The sequence below is a fragment of the Antennarius striatus genome, chromosome 10, assembly GCF_040054535.1.
Source record: "Antennarius striatus isolate MH-2024 chromosome 10, ASM4005453v1, whole genome shotgun sequence".
Taxonomy (NCBI): Eukaryota; Metazoa; Chordata; class Actinopteri; order Lophiiformes; family Antennariidae; genus Antennarius; species Antennarius striatus.
The window spans coordinates 2,703,592-2,724,481 of NC_090785.1; the positions used below are offsets into that span (position 1 = coordinate 2,703,592).

At 42.7% G+C, this 20,890-nt stretch overlaps 2 protein-coding genes and 1 long non-coding RNA gene across 15 annotated transcripts in view; all 3 read left to right on the plus strand.

The window, feature by feature from the left end:
- Nucleotides 1-834: 834 nt before the first annotated feature.
- On the plus strand, nucleotides 835-5,498 carry tmem33 (transmembrane protein 33). Its single transcript, XM_068325719.1, has 8 exons — nucleotides 835-929; nucleotides 1,833-1,906; nucleotides 2,287-2,381; nucleotides 2,490-2,677; nucleotides 2,931-2,998; nucleotides 3,310-3,443; nucleotides 3,627-3,710; nucleotides 4,183-5,498. The coding sequence occupies exons 2-8, from the start codon at nucleotides 1,853-1,855 to the stop codon at nucleotides 4,310-4,312; spliced, it is 753 nt and encodes a 250-aa protein (XP_068181820.1). The 5' UTR covers nucleotides 835-929; nucleotides 1,833-1,852; the 3' UTR covers nucleotides 4,313-5,498.
- A 1,069-nt stretch (nucleotides 5,499-6,567) lies between these two features.
- On the plus strand, nucleotides 6,568-7,564 carry LOC137603258 (uncharacterized). The gene is made up of 3 exons (XR_011037241.1): nucleotides 6,568-6,672; nucleotides 7,137-7,191; nucleotides 7,341-7,564. It is a non-coding gene; the product is annotated as an uncharacterized lncRNA (long non-coding RNA).
- A 4,196-nt stretch (nucleotides 7,565-11,760) lies between these two features.
- Nucleotides 11,761-20,890, plus strand: part of prom1a (prominin 1a) — a 43,340-nt gene continuing 34,210 nt past the window's right edge. For 3 of the 13 annotated variants that reach the window (XM_068325760.1, XM_068325755.1, XM_068325759.1), the window contains exons 1-2: nucleotides 11,763-11,820; nucleotides 12,159-12,808. In XM_068325760.1, the coding sequence (XP_068181861.1) occupies nucleotides 12,577-12,808 (232 nt within the window). In that variant the 5' untranslated portion in view covers nucleotides 11,763-11,820; nucleotides 12,159-12,576. Of the gene's footprint in view, nucleotides 11,821-12,158; nucleotides 12,809-20,890 lie in introns of those variants that run through there. The other 10 variants (XM_068325754.1, XM_068325756.1, XM_068325758.1 and 7 more) reach the window with 7 other exon arrangements.

The window sequence follows — 20,890 nt, forward strand, 5'->3', positions numbered from 1 at the left end:
CTTTTTTAATGCCTAATTAGGTTTTGCAAAGAAATAATTAGATTCTACAGTGCTTACACTGCCTATATTTTCAAATGGCATCTCCGGCAAACACATCATCCTGCGACAGTCGTGCCAACAATCTACGGATATATGTGATAGAGTAGCAGTCAGATGTAAGATTTTTAAACATGTTGGGACCAAATAAGGTGCTCTTAAAGCTAAAATAATCATCCGGAACCGGCGACAGGCCAATCTGCAGGAACAACCATAGTCTGGTCGGGAGCGCCCTCTTGTGGCTGCTGCGAGAATCACATGTGGACCGAGAGAACAGGCGAGGCTCTAGATTAGAATTTAATCTGGGACACAGCCAAGATTTATTTTGAAATCCAGACTGCCTTATCATTTCCACTTGAATCAACTGAGTCAAGTTATGTGTTATCATGATGATGTTTTAATCGCAATACATTTTGTGGTTTGCTGTATCCTCCAGACATTAGGAATCTTTAGCATGAAAGACAAAAAAGATTGAAATGCCGTATAGAGATTATTTAGTCTATACTAAAACTGTGAAATACATGTTATACATTTAACAGTACGTACTGTAAACTGTAGTAGCATATTTATTTACGCAGTTTATATTTATACCACTAGAGGGCATTGGTGCCAGCAACTCCCATCGAAGTATCGCGAGAGGTCCTTCCTGTTGGATGGATGACCCGCCCATACCCTATCTCTGATTGGCTAGTACTCATTACTTTTCCTGTTAAGGTTGTTAGATTTCCAATTGAGAAAGACGATTGGTTAATTTTGACCAAAGGAGTAGAATTAGCCAATTAGATGCCGAGTAGGGCGGGACATTGCTTTCACTGCCGGTCAAATAATTTATTAACGGTAGAGATAGTGGTCGCATCTTACCTCCTAGCGTGACAGATAAACTAGTTAATCTGGTAAGCTATTATGTTTTATACATGTATATACGAGTATGAATCCAACAACCAGAAGCATTAATTCTTAACGTACCTCTTATAAAATGGTGAGCGATAACCACGAGGTAGCGAGAGTAGCTTATGTTAGCGGAGGCTTTAGCTCACATGCTAGTAACGATGGTAACGGAGAATATTCTAGAGTCACCTGCTACTAATGCTAGCTAGCATCATATTAGAATGACTAAAACACCCTCCTCCTTGCGTGCTAAGACTTCTTTTAGTCGCTTTTGATCCATACGAAGCCTGAGTGTGTCATTCACGTCCATCTCATTTACTATTAAAACATTAAATATCTACTCGTAGCTACGCTTAAGCTATTTTTTTTGTGTGTGGCTAAGCTAGCTACGTCTTCCACTTCGGCTAATGCAAATCATTGACGTATGAGTCTTGTTACGTCATATGTTGACTTTCATACGAATACCAGATTAATTGAGGTCGATATTTTACATTCTTAAACCTAAAGCATGTCCTCACTTTGCATGTCTAATATTTTATTGTTATATAAACCCATAAGTTCGTAGGGTAAAGCAGCATGATCAACTCATGACAATGGAATTTGGCGTTTGGTGTGTTCTTTGAATGAATGAGTGAATGAATGAAAATTATGGTATTTAGGGATGAAGCTTCATCTTACATATTTTTAAAGTGAGGAATTTTATCTCCGTAAAATATGATCTGTTGATTAGGAAGAATTGAGTAAACTCAGAAGAAGAAGAATGAAAGATATCATACATGAAACAAATGCATATTAAGGAAGTGTTTGTCATATGACAGTAAATAATGACTATAATTTTAATTTACGGTGTCTACTCCATTTTGTTGCTTATTGTTTATGTGCGTTTTACTGTTTTTATTTTCCAACAGAACAATCCACACTTTAAAAGATGGCTGACTCAAATGAACAAAGTGCTCCTCCACCTCCTCAGTTAGGGCCTCTGGTAAGTCGGCTGTTTTAATATCACAAATCCATGTTCCAACAATTTGTCACCTTTGAAAGTGATCTCCGTTGTTTCTGCATACAAAGATGACCATCACAATGAAATTCTACTCAGGCTATAGAATATTTTTGTGATCTTCTCTGGAACTCTGGAAAACAATTTATAATCCCTAAATATATAGCATTAATGATGTGGCCTGTCACAGACTTGTATGAATTGAAAAAATGTCCTTGTTAACTCAAAGTCATGAGCTGCTGAAGGGCAGGACTATTTATTCAGAACAGAACAATAAATTAATTTCAATTGCTTCCTACTGCCAACTGTTTTCAAATGCTTTTATGAAAAAAAAAATCCTAAACATAGTTTTTTTTCTTTTACAGCAATTTTTAATGAGCAACAAGCTTGAAACTGCAATGTGGCTTTCTCGACTCTTCACAGTGTATTGCTCCGTAATGTTTATTCTACCAATTTTGGGGTGAGTGCACTAACAACAGAAGACTATCGAAACACTCCTTTTACCCTCTTCTTCTACTCCCTTGTCTGAATATATGTCAGATTGTTTGTCGCTGCTTGATTATTTCAGGCCCTACGCAGCAGGTAACTTCTATCAGCGAGCCTTGTTAGCCAACGCCCTCACCAGTGCCCTTCGTCTGCATCAAAGGCTTCCAAGATTTCAGTTGAGCAGAGCTTTCTTGGCACAGGCTCTCCAGGAGGATAGCTGTCATTATCTGCTGTACTCACTCATTCTGGTCAACTCCTATCCCATCACAAGTATCCTTTCACTTTTAAATATGGGCAAACGTGAAAGAGATCATGCTGATATATCTGGTTACAATTTTTCGGTAGAGTGCCTGCTAGGAGTCAATGACAACTGTCTCATTCCTTTGTTTCGTGCATGATGTATTTCACTGGGGCTTTCAGTATTGTACCTGTCTTGCATCTATACACTGCTAATGACTGCAGTAAATTGTTGTGGAAGGTTTATTATCTCTCTTTCAAAGTTGATCTTTAACATTGTTTCCAGTGAGTATCTTCCCCGTCTTCCTCTTCTCGTTGCTTCACGCAACTACCTACACAAAGAAAGTCCTTGATGTGAGTAAGGAAGAGGTCACCTTATAAACCAGTTACTTTTTTACTCATTCATTTTTGCTCTGAGTTAAAAATGTATGATAAAGTCTTACCAAGCACTACTTAAACCCCAAATGTCAAATGGTGTTTTAATTATCTATTCAATCATGTTGCTATTTCCAAGACACCTAACTTCAACTCAGTGTTTTAAAGCTTTTGATTGATAATGTAATTACTTCCACATTCAGTCTTTAATGTAAAATCCCTTCCTCACTAGAAAGTAGTCTTTCTTCAACCATGCCGTCAGCTTCTGATATTTTTGCCTTTCTTTGCAGTCCGTGGGTCCCAACAGTCTGATGTTCATCAGAGTCCTCCTGGACAAGCTCGCATTCAATCAGCAAAACATCTTGAAGTTCATCGCCTGCACTGAGATTTTCTTGATGCCAGCCACCGTTTTCATGCTCTTCACGTACGAGCACACAACTTTAACAAATGTTTTTGCATTTTCACTATCGGATATGGACAAATTTCCTCCTTAGTGGAGTTTTGGGTTGTGTTCCTGAACAGATTTGAGCAAAAACAATCTGACAGTTAAACATCTGTATTTGTGTGATGTTGCTACTCACGTATTAATATCACTCCTTTTTGACAGTGGCCAAGGGAGTTTGCTGCTGCCTTTCATTTACTACAGATTCCTCACTCTCCGCTACACATCCAGAAGAAACCCATACTGCCGGTAAGACGTTGATTATTACAAACCAGATAATCTAGGAAGGTCATCACTCACTCAGCTAAATATTGGTTAAGATACTGGAATGTATGAGCATCTCAAAACTGAAAGCACACGTTTCTGGACAATTAAGTTTTTGCTTTAGTGTAATTCCAACAACAGAAAAAAAGAACAAGATGGAAAGCTTGTGGTTGTCTCTGCTTTCACTAACCAAAATGAAACGAGAACAAGAAAAGGTCGTGTAGAGCTGTTTGTTCTCTGCTCTGTAAGAACCAATAATTACCTGGACCAACCATATTGTGGTTAAGTACTTTGTAAAGCACAAAGGAAACAAGACATGTATCTGAATATATAAAAGCCAAAATACACACGCAGAACAAATGTTATTGCTGAATGAGGTCGCCTGAGGCTGTCATTACATGAAAAAATTTAAGGTTGTGCCAGAGTTCAGTATTAAACAAATCCGTTTCCCTCCCAGCACGTTGTTCACCGAGCTGCGGATTCTTCTGGAGCACTTCATCATGAAGCCTGCCTGCCCCGTCTTCTTCAGGAGGATGTGCCTAAGTAGCATCGCCTTCGTCAGTCGTCTCGCACCCACAGGGGTCTGATAACGCTACTTTTTTATATTTGTTTTTTTCACTGTTTAGGATGTGACTTAAATGTGATAGGGAGAGAGATGGCCGTTGACAGAAGGAACTCTTTTTTTTTTTTTTTGAATGTCAGCTTGACAGTCTATGCTCTAAATTCTCTGTATATTTGCATACAGTCAAAGACCAGCCAGTTATGCACAGAAGCCTCATGGTGATATTTCTTGTCTTCTTTATTTGACCTCATTCAAACAGTGACAGCCCTCACTGTAGCGTTCAGAAGACAGCAGATGTTTTCTGTGCGTATCAGCTGTTATTTTTTTCCTCTAATGTTCGTATTTATTCAGATTTTTAAGTCAATGAAACATTAACATTCAGAGATTAGTAACTTAAATGATTTTGAGCTTATACATAATTAAAAATGTTCTTTTTTTATAATCATGTTGTGCTTTAATTAATGTAGGGTTGGATGTTTTTGTCCGGTTTCTATAAAAATGCAGTTTCTTTGTGTGACTGATGCTCTTATTTGTCTACATGCCTAACTTTAAATTAATTTTGTTTCCCGTGAACCCATATTCATCAACTTGCACAGTTCAGGTATAATGTTGAAATGGATTCTGAATTGTGGAAAAAGATGTCTGCTGTATTTTGTAGATTATTTTGGGGTACCAAACATTTTGTTATAGACTCATATTTGAAATGAGTTAAGTCATGCGTTTCACGTTTCTAAATGCAATTTCTTAGTTTGAAAACTCTTGAATTTGCTTGATTTGTTTCAACGTTTTTGATTCATGCATGCTGTCTGTTTTGCCATGTTTAATATTATTTGCCTACAGACAAAAACAAATTTTTATGACAAGAATGAGATTCTATCTTGATTAAACCGGTATAATAAAGATCAGCAATGTGGTTTGTGTTTATTTCAACATGGGTACGGTAAATGGACCATGTTTATGTATTAACTCTCTTGTCTAACAGAGTACACAAAAGAACTTTGCAACACAACGCAATAATTAACTTTTTAACTCCACTCAACGGCGTTCAACACAAGAAAACACGTGATTATTACCAGCGCAGCAAACCATCTCAAAGGGAATTTGTACCTTTGGTTACTTCCTGATAGTCAGCCAAACAGATTTTCTGGGTTTCTCATTTCTTCTAATCCTGTGAGAGCTTGTTATTGGCACTGTTGGTATTGACAACGCGTTCATCTGGGTCTTAAGTGTAGCATGTGATATTTTTTTCCTAATAACAATCGTAATAAGTAATAAAATAATCTTAACATGGCTTGTTTGTGATGTTTTGAAATCGCCAAGCTGACTCAAATGAACAAAGTACTCCTTCTCAATTAAGGCCTCTGGTAAACTGACCCTTTTTAATTTCACAGATCCATGTTTTTATCATACAGTGCAACAACATAACAAAGATGCATGAGCATTTCCAAACTGAAAGCACACCCTTCTGGACCATTACCAAAAAGACCAAGATGTAAAACTTGTGGTTGTCTCTGCTTTCACTGAGTTACAAACCAAAATTTAAACGAGAACAAGAAAAAGACGTGTAGAGCTATTTGTACTTTGATCCATCCATAAGAGCCAATTTTTACCTGGACCGACCATTGTATGGTTTAAACACACAATTAAAAAACTTCAGGAGATATTTTAGCTGATGCAGTTTGACTTGTGTGCTTTGAAAAGCACAAAGGAAACAGACATGTATTTAAATATATAAAAAGCCAAAATACACACTTAGAACAAAAGTTATTGCTGAGTGGAGTCACCTGGGGTAATAGACTGTTATTACATAAATAGTAGCTAGTGTAACAGTGTTTTAAATATTTTTTTGTGTGAACTTCCTCAAATTTTATAGTTCTATATGTTTGTCTCAGGTTCCATAAATGTTAGGTGTTGTTTCGGTGGGGCAATTATTGAGGGTGCACACGCCCGGACATCCTATGCTGGAAAAGTCTGGAGGAAGGGATGAGTCGCACTTGTTCAGTGCGATGTTCTTAATGTATGATGTATTTTTCATTGTTTTCTGTTATGGGTCTGACTTTTTTTTTATTGTGGATAGATGCCCACTGTCACATCCGCTGTGTTTAGATATCATTTATATAAATTAGCGGCGTAATTCATGTTTTAATTAATGGGCGCTAATTGGCACTGAAGAGGTGCTAAAGGCCAGCAGCACTTGGACTATTCCACCCCTCTCTTTAGGAATGGTACGTTCCTCGCCGCTTCTCCAGAGTGGTACAGTCCATCTACCTACTGCAGCCCACGGAGACGACGGGGGAGTTTGCAGAGTTCAGCAGATACTCTGATGAAGTTCCAAACGGGTGTTACAACTATCGTTTTCAATTGTTTTTATGCGTCCATAGAAATGTAAGTAATGTGCGTCCTCTATTTATATGCTTAAGATGTATTCCTTATCTGTGGAGAGGATTTGCTACCTCCCATGTCTGCTATGCGTGGTCCACCTGGTTAGAAACCTATTAAAGGGCTGCGGTGCCATCTCATCGCCATCTAGTGGTAGTGTTAGGTAGTGGTAGCATACGCCACACAATTTTTGCCATTTAGCTGCCCATTATGTTTAGATTTAGTAGTTATTTTCATGTAATTCTCAGTGTTTTTTTCTTTATTCCTCCCTTTTTAGAAACCACACACACAAACACACAGACTGATCAAGCCAGTTATGTTTTTGTACACCCTGTCAAGCCAATTAAAGTGTTCAACTGGAATTTCTGGACTCACAGTAATTTGTTCAGTCAGTTATGATTTCTGGAACCCAAGTTAATGAGAGAAGCCATTATCAGCCTACTTTCTTTTTGCGTCACTGCGTGTTGTAGGGATGCCGCTGTAACCCCCGGCCCTCCTGTGATGTGCCCCATCTTTAAGTCACAGGTATGTTTTCCTGAGTTAATAAAATAGAAAAACTTTTTAAAAAAAAAGATCTGTTAAGTGTTTTATGTAACATGTTATGCAGTTGCTTATTTTTTCTATTTTAATTTGTCCCACTTTTGTTCTGTTGATTGTTAATTATTTTATTGCAGTGAGGACCTGGAGGAGGCGTCTGGGGAGAGGGAAGTATGGGTATCCGTGCTGAGATTGTTGCCCCCGTGACCCACCCCAGATAAGTGGTTGAAGATGGATGGATGGTATTTTCAAATACTTTTTATGGAAAAAAAAGTATTGTTCCACATGCCACAAAGTCAGTATCTATACCTATACCTGTAAATTCATTCATGGCTCCTACAACCTGAGTGTTCCTGTTTTATCTCCCGTAGATTTATATAATTGTACAATATTGTTATTAAAATATTTTATTGTGTGACAAAAGAGGAGTTTTATGGCGTTCTTTAACATTGTAGGCAGGAAGTTATGACGGTTGTGATGCGATTATATGTCCAGCTATTGAAATCCTTCCCCATCATTCATGTGTGGATTTTGGGTTAGGTGCCCCCCCATCCTTCCAACACCCCTCCCCCAATAATTATCACAGTCATGTTTTCCAAAACAGGAATAGGTTTAATTCTGCTAGTCGGGGTTAAATGATTTTACTGTACTAAAAAGCATTAAAACACAGCCACACCACAACCTTTGAATTTATAAATTAATCTTATTAAACGCCGTCACGTAGTTTAACCTTTATATGAACCTTGGATCTCTTTTTAGTTAAAATAAAAGGATATTTTTTGAAAATCTAACAAAAGTGACCAACTTGACTAATTATAGTTAAAACCGTAAAAAAAAACCCATTTCTGACGCTGTTTACATCCACTCGATGACGTCATCCCGGTGATGCGGCAGAAGTCACGGTGACCAAAGTAAAGATGGCGGACAGTGCCGCAGAATCAGCTGTCAGAAGGTAAAGAAGCAGAAATTGAGCCAAATAAAAATAGATACTGTCTTGGGATGATTTTTTAAAAAATCAGGAAATGTCGATATAAACCTGGAACTACAGGAAACGTTGGGGTTTTACGATGTAAGTGTTAAAGAGGGAGCAATCTGATTGGTCGATTAAAAGACTTAAACCTCTGTAACGTGACTGAATAGTTTAACTTTGTATTTTATTTTTAGTTAATGATTTTTTTAAAAAAGTGGAACAAAGAAAATACGTCCAGTGATGAAACACATAAAAGTTTGTAACGGTTTGGTCATTTGATCTTAGTAAAATAACTTCATGTGTCTGGTTGTGGCTGCAGCTCCATCATACTGTAGTTGCTGATGTCGGCCACCAGGTGGCAGTGTCGTAACAATCGACCATCTGAACTCTCAGGATGTTGACTATTTCAGTAACACCTGTTAATAATAATAAATATCTTATTCCTAAGAGATACTAGTTGAATTTAATTAGACTGTTTCTCTTCCTGACTTTACAGTTGACGGTTGCAGCGTGTATTTTTGTGTTTTTGGTTTTTTTTCCCAGCTCATGCTCTTTGGCTTCTTCCTGTGTCTGGACGCCTTCTTGTACATCTTCACCCTGCTGCCCCTCAGGGTGTTACTGGCCGTGCTCCGGCTCCTCACCCTGCCATGCTGTGGCTTCAGGTAAATGCTTAAACCCACATCTTGTCTGGTGGATGTTCAATCTCTAACCAAGATTGTATTTTCTTCCTTTATTTACACGTGGAAGGCTTTTATTCTATTGGTTTGGGAAATATTGAAACCATAATGAGTCATTTTTGAAGGGCTAGAACAACTAAAAGCTCATAGAAAATTGAAAAACCCTATTGTGGTGTTGCTTTCGTTTTATCCCAAACAGAAATTCCCAGCTGCTCTCCAGAAGCTGAGCTGCTCCCTGTTGTTCACACTTGTATTTTTCAAGACTTTCCCCCCGATTCATGCTTTCATTTTATTTCCAGGTGCTTCATGCTGACTGTCAGGTCAGTGCTGTGTGAAGCACACTTAGCAACAGCTGCTTCAAATGCACTTGAGCAGACATAATAATCCGCAAGACCTGTGCTGCTGTTCTTGGAGTGTTCATTCATTTTGCTCACGCAACAGCATGTTGTTCTGTCCAAAATGCTGCTCATGCTGGCAACAGAATTGAAAGATCTCCTGAGATAGATACGTCTCAGTTATTTTGTCGGTGTGTTTTTTTGTCTGGTTGGTAGTAAATAAGGACAAAGATCTCATCTTAGCTGCAGAGGAAGAGAATAAAACATTATTTTTTTTTAATCAACAGGAGATAAAACGCCTTCAGGCCTTGCGTTGTCGCTGCTGAAACGATACCATGCAGTTGTAGTAGTTGTGTGTGCATATTCAACACAAGTCCATAATTCTTGTTTCCGGTGCATCACATCACTCATCAGTCCGTTCTCCCTTTCCTTTATGAGCGGCGTGTTTCATCCCAGTCGGCTCATTGTGTTCTAATTGCAACAGCAGACAATGAGTCTTCATCAGCTGCAGTCTGCCTCTTTGTTACATAAAAGGTTGGAAGATTCCCCGAACGTGGATCTGAGCAGGGTTTTACTGGGACTAGCACGATATTAGCGGTACAGACAACAGCGTACATGACAGGCTTCCTCTCAGCCTTTGTCTTTAGCTAGTATACGGATGTAAATGCTCTCCAGTACTGTTATTTAGAATGCGTTCAATAATCCACCCCTTAAACCAGCTTCAGTGCAGATATCATTCACATGACATTTAACCGTTGATGCTTCTTTCCTCCATTTAATCCTGCAGATATCAAGGAGCGTTCCACTCTTAAATATTACTGATTTCATTTATCTGCCCTTGGGAACCTTTATGTGTTCAATTTTTCAAACCTCCTCCCATCCTGAAGGTCATTCTGTTGTGTTCAGATGTGCTTGGAGAGTCTGAATACACATCAACGCATGCAGGCAGCATCATAAACACACACACACACACAGAATCAGAGACACACACACGGTTACATAAGCATTAACGTTGCCCTCTCCTCCCCTCGCCGAGCTGCTGATCGCCTCGCTCCTTCTCGTTTGCCAGATCCCATTGGGCTCATGCCATTGAAGAGTTTCCCCTCGGGGTGAAGAATAAAATGTTGTCATCTCTAGTGCCATCTCTGGCCTTCCCCGCAGATTTAAAAATAGCTCTGGCTCCAAAATGGGCCGTCGCGCTCTGGCAGAGATTCAGCCCCGCCGCCCCCGTCGGCCCAAAACGGCCTGTCGCAGCAAACGGTGGTCCACAGACCCAAATGTGTCCGTCTGCCTCTCGTCTCGGCGTCACGTCCTTGGCCTTTATCGCGGAGCGCAGAAACACAGAAGGACGGCGGCGCTCGTCATCAGACGCCGGATCAGAACGCTGGCGATCAGATGCCGACTGCTTCTGATCACCAGAACAGATTCAGTCGAGCCGTGACCCTGTTCAAGACGGCTCCATGGTAATCCTGCAGTAGAGGCAGGGATGTGAAGAAGCTGCTCGCTTCTGACTGACAGAATAATCCACCTCTACTTCTTTTATGCTCTTCAGAAATACCAAAATAAACCTTTCTTTTAATCGCTAAAGTCTTCACATTGGTGAAAAACTTACTTTCCTTGAAATTGTTGGACAGTTTCAACAATTTAAGGGAACGCCGAGCCGGGAGAAAAAGAAAGAGTCTTTTCTGTCATTAGAAGAAAGTTTGTTTCGACCATTTTCCGCAGTAGAACAAAGACTGGTTTCACCAAGAACACCAAAAAACCCCAGACATTATAAGCTGATGCTAATAGTTTAGACTTTAGTGACACCTCAAACGTCTCAGCAGAGGTTTCCTTCTAGAAAACAACAAAAACACGGAGAAAAAAGCTTTTGATGGTAAAATAATTTATTTACAGATATATAACCACATTCAGCCTCAACGTTAGACAAGAAAGGATGAACTTTTTTGCTTCTTCGTCAGCCAATCAAGTATGTGCGTGTCTGTCCTTTACATCACTATGGCAACAGATGTTATTGAATATTGATTATTAATTTCTGCCCTGCTCTATGCGAATAAATTCACTTGCTAGGAAGCTCTTACCCTGATGTCTTTGTTTCGCTTTGAGTTGGATTATTTATTCCATTCCTACCTCAATCCGGTGTGAAGATTCCTGAGTTCATTAAAGTTTGTTTTCTTAATGCGTAACTGAACAACATCCACTGGTGTCATGATGCAGCACTTCAGCACTCTCAGGCTCACCACAGGGAAACTAATAAAGATCGACAGCTTAGTTCCCAGAGAGGGCCGGTGATGGTCTCAGGCACGCAATAAAACATATAATGGATTAAAAAAGACTAAAAGGAGTATTGATCTCATGAAAGGTTGACCCCCTTTTATGGGGTTAAAATATGAGAATACAAAAAAGATGACCAAGACGCTGATGTGAAGGAAGCTGCATCGCTGTACAGTATGAAGTGGTCCGTCTCCATGACAACAGCACAGGTAAGCTTTGTGTTTTTCAGGACTAATATCTGTGTTTAAATCCGTCTTTTATGTTGTTTCTAAATGTAACAGAACACAAACCGGATCCAATGGATTCCAGCCAGGGAATCAGAGGTTAGACCGCAGGTGACCCCACCCGTCTGTGGTCAGAGGTATGAGTAGCTCGGGTGAGGGGGGGTTGTTAGTGTGGGAGGGAGGACAAGGACGTGATTGTGCAGGGAGACAGAAACAGAGTCCACCTTTTTTTTTTTTTTTTTGCTTCTCCACCAATCACGTTTCTCCCCCTCGGGGCTGCACCTCAGGTATCCTCTGGGGGGGGGGGGGGTCAAAGGTCAGTTGTTGGTGGTACAAATGAGAAGATAAAACCTTTAATTTGATGCAATATTTTGAAAAAACGTGACTATCATAAATCAGATGAATTATATCTACCAAGAACTCCAAGGTGCCCCCCCCCCAAACTCCTCCTCTGCTTCTCTTCCCCCCCCGGCAGGAGGAGCGCTTCCCTCCGGACCGGTCCTCCCCGTGGATATGACGGAGGCGCGCACCCTCCGCCCGCCCCCGTGACGCAGCGCGTCCCCGTGCGCACAGGCGCTGCTCGGGAGGGAACGTCAGACGCGCTCATCTCGGTGGGACCGAATAAACCGACAGACCGGAGACCGGGGGGGCGACATCGCCCGGTTCGCCTCTACCAGGAGCGTCACGCCGCGGGGGGAACCATGCTCTCAACGAGCGTCTCCACCGGCAGCAGGACTTAGAAAGCTGCGGTCCATCCATCTGGACACTTTTCCCATCCATTCTCGACCCGTCCTACCCCCCCCCCCCCCCCACATCGACAGGGAAGACAACACTCCGGTTCCCGCACCGTGTGATCCGTTAAACTCCAGCTTGGGTTTCAGAAAAAAAGCGCGATGTGGAAAACCGGGATCCTGCTGCTCCTCTGGGTGCTTTTGGCTTCCAGCGAACTCCAGCAGGAGGAGAAGGAGTCGAGGAGGCTCCCCCCACCTGGAAAGTTGGATTTCGGTTATGTGCCCGCAGGAGTTTACGAGACACTGGCCCATTACGAACCGGGACCGATCGGGATCCTCTTCCAGATGGTGCAGGCGTTTCTGTGTGTGGTGCAACCCAACGCCTTCCCGCAAGGTAAGCGCCCCCCTCCCGGTGTCACAGTGAAGAACGTGGAACCGAGTGGGTCTGAAACAGTCTGTGCAGTTAGGAATAAACATTTAAATCGTTAAATTGTAGATTATTATGTGTCACTTGGCTGTAATCGTTCTCAGCGATCCTGGATCGATTGTTGTTGTTGTTTTTTTTGCAAAGATTCTGAACTCAAGATGTAGTTTCGTCACTTTCTGATGCACCAAAATCCTAAAAGCAATAAAACAACACATTTCAAGTTAATTCCAGTCACTGATGTAGAATCAGCTGCGTCTGTTCTGTTAACCTGGAGATTTATTATTTTACGCGCAAACGTGCGTCACGCCAGGCCGGACCGGGCGCGATTTGGATTTACGCGCAAAAGCGTGACACACACATCCAGGTGGAGCCCCTCCGGTATAATTGCACGTCGCGATCGCTTCAATTACGAAACCCGTGGGTGACAGAGTCACGTGATCAACGTTAAACGCACGTAGTTGGGCGTGTGAGCTGCGCGTAACGGAATCCGAGCGGATTGATTTACGCGCCGCTCAGTTAGATGCGTGTTTAATTGGGTCGCGGATGTTTAAAAGGACGCGGCTTCCCCTCAATGCGTCACCGTCTGTGTTCATACTCCATCGGAACATTGTTGGGATTAGCGGTTCTCTGAGTCACCTTGTTAATTGGGTAATCCCATAATCCCCTGCGCCATATGTTGTCGGCCTTTTAGTTTCTAGTTTGGCACCAACACTTGGGGCTCACGCTGCTGCTCCTCCGTGGATGAACCCACTGGAAGATGGAGGATGGAAACCAAAGCGGCTGGGAGTTTGTGTCATTCTTTCAAGGAGAATAATCTGGCTGCCTTTATTTGTATTCATCAGAAAGCAAAGATCGGGTTCCTGTTAATAAGAGGAAGTGCACACCTTGATATTTAGCAAACATCTGTCAGGTCTTTCGGGATGAATCCTCTGTGATTTGCAGAGCTTGTCGTTTCCATAAGGATGAGCCCCAAGAAGACCAACTTGGAGTTACGCTAAAATTCATGAGACAAGGGAAGTTTCCACTCCAGTGGATCGTAACTGGAGGCGGCACAAGATGTCGGAGCAGAGCTGAGTTCGGGTCGGGCGGATTGTGCGTGTCTCTTCGTTTCAGCCCGTGGTTGGCGAGGCCGCTGTTCGTCTTCTAGGCGAGACGTAGAAAGTACAACTCGCCGAGCGAAGCTGTCATTCTGAAGAAGTGTTTCCCATCGTGTGAAGACAACCCTTCCCCTGCGGACACGCCGCCGTTTCTCTAAATGAGCTGGAACACGTGGGTCAAGAGCGTCTTTTCAGGCACGGAGCGAGGCCACGCCTCTTTTAGGCCTCCTTTATGTTGAAATTACAGATAATCCTTTGGAATAAAAGGTAAATGGACTGCTCTTACTGTATGTGACTCCAAGTCAGCGGCGTTGGAGGCTGGCACCTTTCCCACCGCCTCATCAGGAGTGAAAACAGTTTCCCTGGATGGGGTGGGGGGAGGGGGCGTCTCTAGCCTTGCATACAAATGAAAAGTCACACTTAAACCGGTAACTTTGTTGGAGAGTCTCAAATGTTGGGGCCTTTTTTTTGAAGAAGAAGAAGAAGACAAGATAACTGAACACGTAAACGCCTCGCTGACTTACAGCCAACACAAAAACACCTGCAGTGGACACAATAAAAGCTAACTGGTTGGCATGACAACAGATGCCTGACTAATAAGCCACAATCACATTCTGAAAAAGACCACAAAAAAATATATAGCAGAAGGTATAAAAGTAACAAAATCCACAGACGTTAGGATGAACTGCATGGAAAACGCACACGAAACATCTCACAGCCTGGACTAACCCTCAAAATGAGGATGAGCACCACCCTGTTGTGTAATTAGTGACACCCCATCATCACGTCTTTCACAATCACTGCTTGACATTTTTGTGTTTTTCATGTCTTTTATAATCCGGTGAATGTCGAACTGACGCGTCTTTTCTCCGAATCGAATGATGTGTGGCTCCAAATTCGTGGGAGTCGCTATTATAGCAAAAAAGAAGCAACAAATGTCCGTCACGGACAAATAAGCAGAACCGGATTCTGTCCTCGACTTTTTAATCGCAGCGAGGAAAATTTCACCGCCCCTCCCTCCCACGCGCTCGTCACCGCCGCTACAGGCCTATTGACGGGCTGACACACACGGTCTAAAAGCTGCTTTTATCCGTCTCGGAGCTGTCAGTCTGTCCTATTCTCTCCAATGTAACGTCTCGCAAAATTATTATTCAAGAAAAATATGGGCTTCGACTCCAGAATCAACCAATCAGAACTCGACCGTCGAGGTCAGGATCACTTTAACCAGGCTTATGATTCCTTTATAAAAACGTTTAAGGCGTGGACGCCTTAAACGTTTGTTTGATTTCATCTTAATGGAATTCAGCCGTCGATTGAGAACACGAAGGTGCATGAAACCTCCTTTATAACGGCATTTCTAACGGCATTTCTAACGGCGTCGTTTTCATGCTGGGGGGCCGCTGTCATGCAACTACGCCTGGATGGAATTCAGTTAACAGAGTACTGCTGGAAGTCTGACATCTATTCAAGACGGGCAACAGTTGCCAGGGTAACCCATTGACAGCTGCCACAGCCGGTGTGTCTCACAGCAACAATCTGATTTGGGCGAGGGGGGTGGGGTGGGGTGAGGTGAGGTGTGTGGTGCAATTTGACAAGTGCATACATGGAGCAGAGAGGGGGGAATGTTGTCAGGCCACACTGAACTGAGCTCTCATCTGAGGGGAGTCCGGAGTGTCGTCTTTGTGGGGAGGATGGAGGATGGAGGATGGAGGGTGCACCAACATGAAAGAAAAGAAAGATTATTTCACCGAGGAGAGAAATAAATCCGCAACGGAGGCGCGTCATGATGCATCAGAGAGGCTGGAATTATTAAAGAGAAGAGATTTAGGTCCAGGTTTTTGTTGTTTTTGAAGTCGGTGGATAAGCATCACCTCCTGCTTCTCGAGACGGGTGCGAACGGGTCGGCTGTCGTTTGAATCAGATTTAAAATCCAGATCTTAACTTTAGGATGAATCATCAGAGAAGAATGTTAGTCAAAGGGCGCATGAGTGATGTCATAGATGGGAGTGTGATGTCATGACGGACCCAAAAAAGGAGACATTCTTCAACCGATTTACATTTTTATTAGCAGGCATGGCTAAATGGATCCATAGTTTGGTTTTCAGCTGGATCAAAGAGGAACAAATATTCACTGGATCAGTTAAAAAGTTCATACTTCAAATATTTGTCAAATTTGTTCCACGGGTTTAAAAAAACCAAAAACAATAACAATTACGATAATTATCACAATCATGTTCTGTAGTTCTCCAAAACAGGATGTGGTATAATTCTGCTGATCTCACCAGGACTTTTATCCACCCCAAATGTCCATTAACCTCATTAAAGCCCGTTGAACTAAACAAGAACCAAATTACAAGCATGGCACAAACCAGCGTGAGTGGATTAGACTCCAACACGACGCCTTTCAGCTTTTTCTCCAGCTGAACTGGAAATGTCAAGATCAGACAGTATTCTGCCTCCGGCTGTGTTTCCTTATTCTAAAGTTCTGTTTCAGTAGATCGGTTCGTTGTGCACGTTTTAAACCCGAGGCTTCGCCGCGAGGGAAAAAACAGTGCAAAAAAAAACCAAAACAAAAAAACCCCCGAATCTGATGCTGCAGCCGTTTGATCAATTTATCCAATAATATATACATTCATCAGCGTTGCATGCTTGGTTGCATGCTTGGTTGCATGCTCGTGTTTTTTGTAGCTGAGAAAGAGGATTTTCAAGTAGATGATGTCATTCTTTCAAATTTACTTGTTGCAAAGTTAAGGGTTTTTCATTCTCTCGAGTTTAATTTAACTGCACCGAAAGCCAAACTAACTCAAAATCTGGTGATAGAGAATTTTAAGTGTACCCACAGGTCATTATTAGCATGTTGATGCCTGATGCTGCAAGCCGTTACCCCGCTGTAGAGCTATTACGTTATTAATAAGAGTCCTTCACCTGGAAGGTCAGGACTGGAGCCCCACGGCGCTGGGCATCTCCACCGCTGAAGTGCCCTTGAGCCCGCTGGGGGCTACTTTAACATTCCCGTGAAGGAGGATGACTGCATAGCCGCATCTTCCAACCTTAAGCAGTTCATAAAACGCCAGAAGAATGGAGACTGACGTCATGAGTCATTATTCTTCAGCGTTTTCCCCTAATTAGGGATTTCTTTGGCAGCGTGGGGGCTTATCCTCCCCCCTAGAGGGTTTAAATTTGCAATCATAATGTTTGGCAGATCTGAATCATCCTTCTATTCAAAGCAAACAGACAGACCGATGAACGCCTTTGTGCTGAAGTCTTCCGTTGTGTGGCTGTAAACATAAATAGCTGGATTAGTCTTACGTTTGTCGGTTTGTTGGAGGTTTTGCAGCAGATGGTGCCGACTGTTAAACTGAACATTAAAACCAACGAAGCAGAGATGGAAGAACAGTTTGTAGACCTGTGAGGTGTCGGGTGAAGAAACTTCAAAAAATCAAGTTGCTGTGGTTGGTGGTGGCGACGGCCGATGAATCCGTTGAAGCCGATGATGAGGACGACGTGAATCTTGCGAGAAACAGGATGATAATGAGGTGGAAGGAGCACAGGACTGCAGCGAGATGATTGGCTGACAGGGAAGGTGTGACCAGCTGATGAGAACAGCTGATTAGAGATGATAGAAAGAGACAGAAGGGAAATAAGGCGTGAATCACAGGATGGCATGAGAAATGAAGTGTCGCCAGAGTGTGAAAGGTTTGGTCTTAAGGCTTTTGCGACGAGGAGATCACGTCTGCCGCTCTGAAAGTCACATGACGTAACATCAGATAAAGGTGAGTTCAGAGTCTTCACTTTAGTGATCTTCTTAAATTTAAGCTTGCAAATTTGCCGTCTGTACGCCATGCTGGGAGATATATGTGAGGAGGCGGGTAGATATTCAAATCCGATGGCGCCACCTTGATACCGAATGCTAATCATGTAGCAAATGTTAGCATGTCAGCATTTTTAAGGGCGATGACCCTGAACTCATGTTCCATCAAATGTGACAGGGGAGTCTCATGTCACGCCGTTCGCATTGAGCTTTTCTCAGAGTGACGGGTGACGTGGTCTAAAGGTCAAGAGGTCGCAGCGCAGACCGGGAAGCTGGGAGCTGGGTTTCAAAGAAACGCGGGCCTTTCACCTAACATCACAAATCACATCAGAGATGTATCATTAAACATGTCTTCATTTAAATCATTCCCTTAATCCTATTGGCTCTAGTTGATGTCATACAGCCAATAGGAGTGTCTGATTAAGCTGTGCTGCTTCCTCATTGGAGAGTCAGTGAGTTTGAAGAATGGCTGGATGCCTCTTGTAATTCTGGATGAAATGACCGTGATTTGTGTAAATCAGGTTTAAAAACATACACGTGTTGGAAAGAAAAGGAACAATTTTGACCTTGAAATGTATTTTTTTTTAGACGTGCTATCCCATGAGAACACACTAGATTATGGCGATCTGCTATCTGATGTACAGTATGTGGTTCCTCTGACGTGTTTTTTGCGCTGTCAGATGAAGTCACGTCACGACGAGACGCTTCAGGACACAAACGGGCTCACGCGCCTGCAGCGTAACGCCAGCTGACCACCAGGGGCGCGTTCTTCACAAGGTTCCATATTTCTGCCCACATTTACGGGTATTTCATTATCGGCTGACAATGCGTGTATTAATCATATGTTCTGATTCCAACTCTATAATCCAATATTCTCTTTAACACTTTAAAAGTTCCTGATGGGACTAGAGGAAGACTTCAGGCCTCTAACCAGACTTTTTTCACCCCCTTTCGTTGTGGACATGGCTTCCATCAGTTACCATGAACAATCTCACTTCTTTCTCTCTTTATTCTCTTCATATATTTGAAGTAGATTCATTAAGCCTCAGGATAAACATTTAAAACATTTCCAAATGCAAAACCCAGGGGCCAGGAAATGCTTTCTGGAAGACGTTTTCTACCAAACCACCTTCAATCTGTGGGGATTTGCTGCCTTTCTCCTTTTTCTTGAGGTCACATAAACCGTTTGTGGTGGAGGAAAACAACCATAGCATTTTCTATGGCGTTGTGTTTCAGAATCAGTTTCCCCTCTGACGAAAAACCGGTGTTGTGTTTAACATAAATATGCCTTTCATTTCCACTCAGAGGAGCAGGTCAAACACACAAACTCACAGCGGTTTCCGTCGCCGCCCCGGCTTTGTGAGAGAAGCTCAACGTACACTTTAAATCCTCGCCTGCGGCGCCCGGTCCTGTGAAGACGAGAGCCTTTAGAGTCATGTTTGTTACTCCTTGAAATGGATCCAGAAATCTGGGATTAGTGTCTCTGAATGCGCCGCCAGCCGGGGCGAGGAGGCCGGCCGGGGGAAAGCGGGCGGCTTCATTTTCAGGACGACTTAAATATGTGACAAATACGCAAACGCTCCAAATCGAAACGACAACCGGCACGTGTTTGAAGCCATTGATTGAACGGAGGCGACAGAGGTGAGGCTGGCAGCAGATTAAGATCAGTAAAGGTCTTCGGAAAAGTCAAGGTGATGGACGCCTAGCGACCAGGAGATAATTCCTACCAAACGTGACAAAGTTGATTTCCATATTCTAAATTGGGATCAGTTAAAGAAATACCACATAGTCTCCGGAAAAATTAAAGTTGAATGAGAAAGAGACGACCGCTTTTTAAAAAAATTTCCTCTTCTCAGAGGTGAAGTTGTCGCTGTGGGATCAGATTGCATCCGGTGATCTAACCTTCCCCTTACAGCAACCCTCTGTATTTCCACTGCTTTTTTTTTGTCCTTTCCAGGACACCATAGAATCGTGGTGATGCAAGCCTGGGGGGCCTCGGTGTAAGAGGATCCGCTCATGAAAACACAAGGATTCTAAAGTTTGAGGTTATTATAACCTGATGAAGAAGAAAGATGATATTTTTAACGTGCAGTTCTTCAACTTTAAAATGAAAATACACCGACGCGGTTGACTCCTTCCAATGCATTTCTTGTTTTTCTTTCCTCTTTATAAAAAAAAAATGTTTTTTTTGCCTTTTTTAAAAGATGCTTTTTGAACAAAGTGGGAAGACGTGGATCCAGCGAGACGAAGAGCAGCTGCTTTCACCGGCGGCTGGTATATTAGCAGAGGAAAAGCTAAAAAGCTGTGGCATTAAGATAAGTTGAACCTTTGAGACATTTCAAGGTGGTGTTATAACACCAGCATCTGTTTAAAGCTTCCATCCATCGGAGAGAGGAGGCGAGAAAAGTCAAACGGTGTGAAAGGAACAAAAAAATAAATAAATCGAAAGATCGCTGAGGCGTCGGCGGAGGAGACGTCTGCTGATTCAAAGAAACACAAACCAACAAGGAAGGAAGGAGAGAAACAGAGGAGGATTGTGGGTAGAAGACTGTCTTCCTCCCCAGGGTGTCGCTCGACCCCGTGTCTCGTTCTGGGGATGTCATATTTGGGTCAAACCTGGGTAGCCAAGCTTGAGAGATGAGGCGAAGCTGAACGGGATGTGCGAGTCATGCATCCTCTGATTGGTCGATGCGGCGGCGCTCGCCACGAGTCAAATCTGGGGACGGTTGTGATTGCGGACGCGAGACGGGAAGGGGGGTCAACCTGCTAAAACTGGAGACAACTACTGGAAATAGATAATAGCAAGGTGTGATTTGCTGGGGGGGTGTGGGTGATCCCCCCTCTCTATATTTGACAAATCACACCCTGGATGATAGCATGAGTTCAAAGGTTAAAATACACGTCTTTTCTTGGCCAGACCTTTCGCCCGGGACCTTTTTCCAGCACATGAACTGGTTCTTATTTCCGGTGTCGCCTTCGAAGCTTCAGCCTTCATTAGCTGATGCTAATCTGTGTCAGCGTTAACCCCGGCCAGGCTACAGATCCGATCCTCTTGGCTGTCGTAATTCGTAATTCGTTCACACTGGAGTCAATTTTGCCATTTCTCAAAGTCACTGGACCAAATTGCAGGAAGCCCCCCCC

What these genes read in the sequence shown, in the direction of transcription:
- tmem33 (XM_068325719.1), top strand. Translation starts at nt 1,853, where the DNA reads ATGGCTGACTCAAATGAACAAAGTGCTCCTCCACCTCCTCAGTTAGGG. An exon ending in ACCGTTTTCATGCTCTTCAC is followed by an intron (nt 3,444 to 3,626) that starts GTACGAGCACAC and finishes CCTTTTTGACAG; the next exon opens with TGGCCAAGGGAGTTTGCTGC. An exon ending in AGAAGAAACCCATACTGCCG is followed by an intron (nt 3,711 to 4,182) that starts GTAAGACGTTGA and finishes TTTCCCTCCCAG; the next exon opens with CACGTTGTTCACCGAGCTGC.